This window comes from Ostrinia nubilalis, chromosome 30, assembly GCF_963855985.1.
Source record: "Ostrinia nubilalis chromosome 30, ilOstNubi1.1, whole genome shotgun sequence".
Taxonomy (NCBI): Eukaryota; Metazoa; Arthropoda; class Insecta; order Lepidoptera; family Crambidae; genus Ostrinia; species Ostrinia nubilalis.
Genome location: NC_087117.1, coordinates 3,559,948 through 3,564,239, shown reverse-complemented (window position 1 = coordinate 3,564,239; position 4,292 = coordinate 3,559,948). Strand labels below are relative to the sequence as shown.

The following is a 4,292-nucleotide window of genomic DNA, read 5'->3' as shown; positions in this document are numbered from 1 at the left end:
GACTTCTGCGCGTGATCATACGCGGTATCCCTCGCGAGCTGCAAACCTCGCAGATCTTGGCTGATCTAAAAAGCCAAAACCTTCCCGCCCTCGAGGTACATCGAATGTACCGGGGCCGCCAAGCTGAACCATACGACATGGTTCTAGCCATATTAAGGCCCCAGTACACAATGGCCCATGCGTGCCCACTACAGGCCATCGCCATTGTGTACAGGGGGTAATGGTATATGATGGCGGACAATTGTCCATCGTGGCGCGCAATCGGGGAGTTGTCGGTTTTTTGGGCACACTTCAAAGGAATCGTGGCGTAGCGTGGCCTGTGGTGTTTACACAATCGGCCATTGTTTAGTTCGTCACCGGCCGCTGACCGGGATAGTACACTTTTGTGTTGCGTGCTATTGGCGTGGCGTGCGATCGTCCAAAATGTCAACAGCGTGGAGCAATGAAGAAACTTTCAAGTTTATTGATTTATATCAATCTGAGCCCGCAATTTGGGACTCAAATAATGCACTGCACAAGGAAAAAAACAAGGTATGTTTATACTAATTTTATTTTGATAGAAATTATGCTATCTATACTTCTATACTAATATTAGGAAGGACTTAAATTATTGTTTGTTGGAATTGAATAGGCTCCGAAACTAATGTACCAATTTGAAAAATTCTTTTAGCATTAGAATCCTACATTATCCCTGATGAAAATAGGCGATAAAAGAGCCTCATCTGAAAATAATAAATGTAGTATTGTGGTGTTTTCAGGTGAATGATGCATGGAATCGCATTGCAGACTCCCTGCAAATTCCTATTTCGGAACTTAAAAAAAAGAAAGAGACATTGATGTCCGCATTTCGGATGCATTTCAAGAAAAAACAAGATTCGATCCGATCTGGTATGGGAGAAGATGAAATTTACAAGCCAATTTGGATTTTTTATGATGCCATGGAGGCATTTTTAAAAGGCAAATACACTGCTAAAAGTGTAATTTCAACAGATGAGCAAAGGGTAAGTAAAACAATTAATTAGTTTCAAAATTTTTTATTAATAAGTAACTAAGTATTTACTCATTTTGATTTCCACAAATTATAAACTAATTAAATTATGCATCATAGGCCCTACCATTGCATAGTCTTCTTTGATGGATGTAATTCATAAAATTTGATCTTATTTGCGTAGCATTAATAGGAGCCCGACGAGGTACAGATTGTAATGGTAATAGATTTTCTTCATGGTTTACTCTCATACCTACATGGATTAATTCACCATTCCTATCATAGCTGTCAGTACTGCCTGGTGGAGTATAAATATTGCGAGATGATTTGCTCTTTCTTAAAAAATTGTGTAGTAATAAACAGCTGTGGGTTATAATAGAAGTTTTAACGACATCTAATGGAATAGGTCTTTTAAATACTCTAAAAACTGACGATAATATCCCGAAAGTATTCTCTACGACCGCACGAGAACGTGATAGTTCTTGATTGAACATTCTTTCTGGGGTACCCAACTGATGATGTCCAGGAAAGGGCTTCATAATATGAGTACTAAGAGCAAAAGCGCCATCACCCAGAAAAACATAAGGCATATTAGTATTACTTCCAGGAAGTGGGCAACTAGGTGGTAAATTAAGGGTCCCATCACATATTTTTTTCCACAAATTGCTTTGATTTAAAACACCTCCATCACTAATTCTCCCTTGGCTTCCTATGTCAGCAAACAAAAAACAGTAATCACTATCTACTAGGGCTAATAAAACGATGCTGAAACTTCCTTTGTAATTAAAGTATTCAGATCCGGTATGAGCTGGTGCTAATATGGTAATATGCTTCCCATCTATCGCGCCAAGACAATGTGGAAAGCTGAATCCTTCCGTTTTGGTCAGCCATTCTTCAGGACTTGTGGGAATCTGAAAAAATAAATATATTTTTTTCAGGCAGTCATTGGAGAACAGACAGAAGAAGAAACGGAAAATCCAAGTGATGCTAGAAACAACACAGAACCAAAGGACATGAATATAAAGATACCTGTACAGAGGAGACGTTCAGTTAAGCCACCTGAGTTAGAAAAAGCAGATAAGGAAATGTCAAAGGCTTTTAATACGTTAAACCAGGCTCTCAATAAAGACCAACAAAATAAAAAAGAGGACGACTGCGACTTGTATGGGAGGCTTCTTGCTAGCAAATTCAGAAAATATTCAGACAATGAGAGACAAGAAATAATGTACGAAATTGAAGGATTACTATTAAAACGCCGTCGCAATTGTAGTCCTCAGTACGTGTCTTCACCTTCTCAAATCATTATAAGTAAACGTCCGTCTTCTTCAGCCACCAGCTATTCTTGTCCATCACCGTCGTCATCTTGGATCAATCGCCCCTCATCGTCTTCAAATCATTATATTACTTCTCCTATACAAAGCCCATCACCTATTCCACCTGCGCAAACTCCATCCCCTTTTCCACTTACTGAACTCCCTAATGCCTCATACACACAAGAAGTAGTTTATCAATCCCCCAACATAATCCATACACCTGTCCCTACGATCCATATACCTGAGGGATCCATGCAAACAATTTGTAACGAATTGTATTCTCAGACACAGAGTCAGTCTCAAAACATTTTGGCTGATGCTTATGCAAAAGCTTTGAATGACGATTGTTAAAATAACCAATTAAAAAAATGTAATAGGGCAATAATTATTGATTAAAAAATTTAAAGTATATACAAATGTTTTACTAACTCACCTTAATCATGTCCTTTAGCACTTGGTTCAGAGCCAAACATACTTCAGGAATAATTCTAGATATGAGTGTACTTGATATTTTAAAATTGTAGTGCAGGCTCCTATAACTGTCTCCAGTCGCAAGAAATCGCAATGTCAATGCCAATCTTATTTTTGGAGGTATTGCTTCTCGCCAATATGTATCCTTTTTTGCAATAATTGGCGATATTTTTTGCAATATATACTCGAAATCACTAGATGACATACGAACAAAGTTATCGAATTCCCCTGATGGTTCTGCAACAAGGTCGCTTAACAGATTGTCCATGAATTGCCTGAAAATGGTAAAAAAAAATCTTAGTCATGTTCTTTACGTTAACATTCTAAATATTAATATCATAACCTAAGTACCACATTAAAAAATCTACGTACCTTGTCCTGTTTCGATGAATGGTCAGCATCCACCATCGCCTTTTTCGCCATTTCTTTTTAATAACTTTGTGACGGTACACACTTCTGTAATACTTGTAAACAGTATACAAATAAATAGCTGCAGCCGTAATTACTTCGACGTCCATCGCAAGTGGTTTGCCAGGCAGCAATGAGCCATGCGCCATTGTGTGAACACCAAGTGATCGTGGCCTACCATTGTGCATTGCAAAGCGTGGCCCATCACAGGCCATTGTGTACTGGGGGCTTTAGAACGGACGGACGCTGGAAAGGCAGTGTTTAGTATAAAAACACTGTGCCAACTTTCCGGCATCCGTGTCGAAGTCCCGCACAAGCGCGGTCCCCCAGGGCAGTGTCATCGCTGCCAACTCTATGGGCACTCTGCCCGCAATTGTTTCGCCAAGCCCAGGTGCGTCAAGTGCCTGGGTAACCACGGCACCCCCGAATGTCCTCGCCCGAAGGACCTCTCACTCTGCACAGAGCCGCCTAGCTGCGTCCTCTGTGGAGAGACGGGACACCCCGCGAACTATCGCGGGTGCCCGAAGGCGCCCAAGGCACCGCGTTCGAGTCGTACGACTCAGCCGCGAAATGCCCCCGCCCCGCGACCTCAGACCGCACCGGCGGGACCCCCCACCTCGGCCCACTTCCCGCCGCTACCTAGAGCGACACCCCCCCCCCCCATCCCCCCCGTCCTTGCCCCTCATTGGGCAGGATGGGCTAAGCCGGCGGCAGCCGCTCCTGCGGCGCCAAAGGCGCAGGCCCCTAAGGCCAAACCCCAACCGAAGCCACAGGCCCCTAAGGCACCGGCTTCGGTCCCATACTCAGCCGCGAGGGCGCCGCCGCGCGCGCCGCGCCCCCCCATCCCCTCCCCCTCTAGCGACAGCTTCAAAATCGACTTATTAAGTCGATTTTTCAACGAGATCGACTTCGACGAAGTCGAACGAGTTGTTGAGGCACTGAAAGCGGCCGAGGGCAATACCGAGGCTATGCTTCAGGTCGCCTACTCTTCCCGCACGCTGTGCAGAGCCCTTAAGGACTTCAGAGTAAACCCATAATGGATTTACAAACAAAGAGCAGAGTCAAACCAAAAGCCTTGAAAATAGGCTATTTTAACGCTAACGGGTACAAAT

General features: G+C 43.2%; 1 protein-coding gene across 1 annotated transcript; it reads right to left on the bottom strand.

Moving 5' to 3' along the window:
* Nucleotides 1–718: 718 nt before the first annotated feature.
* LOC135085916 (uncharacterized) lies at nucleotides 719–3,796 on the bottom strand. Its single transcript, XM_063980700.1, has 4 exons — nucleotides 3,145–3,796; nucleotides 2,735–3,047; nucleotides 1,421–1,899; nucleotides 719–722 (listed from the first exon to the last, which is right to left on the bottom strand). Exons 1-4 carry the CDS (start codon nucleotides 3,393–3,395, stop codon nucleotides 719–721), a joined length of 1,047 nt encoding a protein of 348 aa, XP_063836770.1. The 5' UTR covers nucleotides 3,396–3,796.
* Between the last annotated feature and the right edge of the window lie 496 nt (nucleotides 3,797–4,292).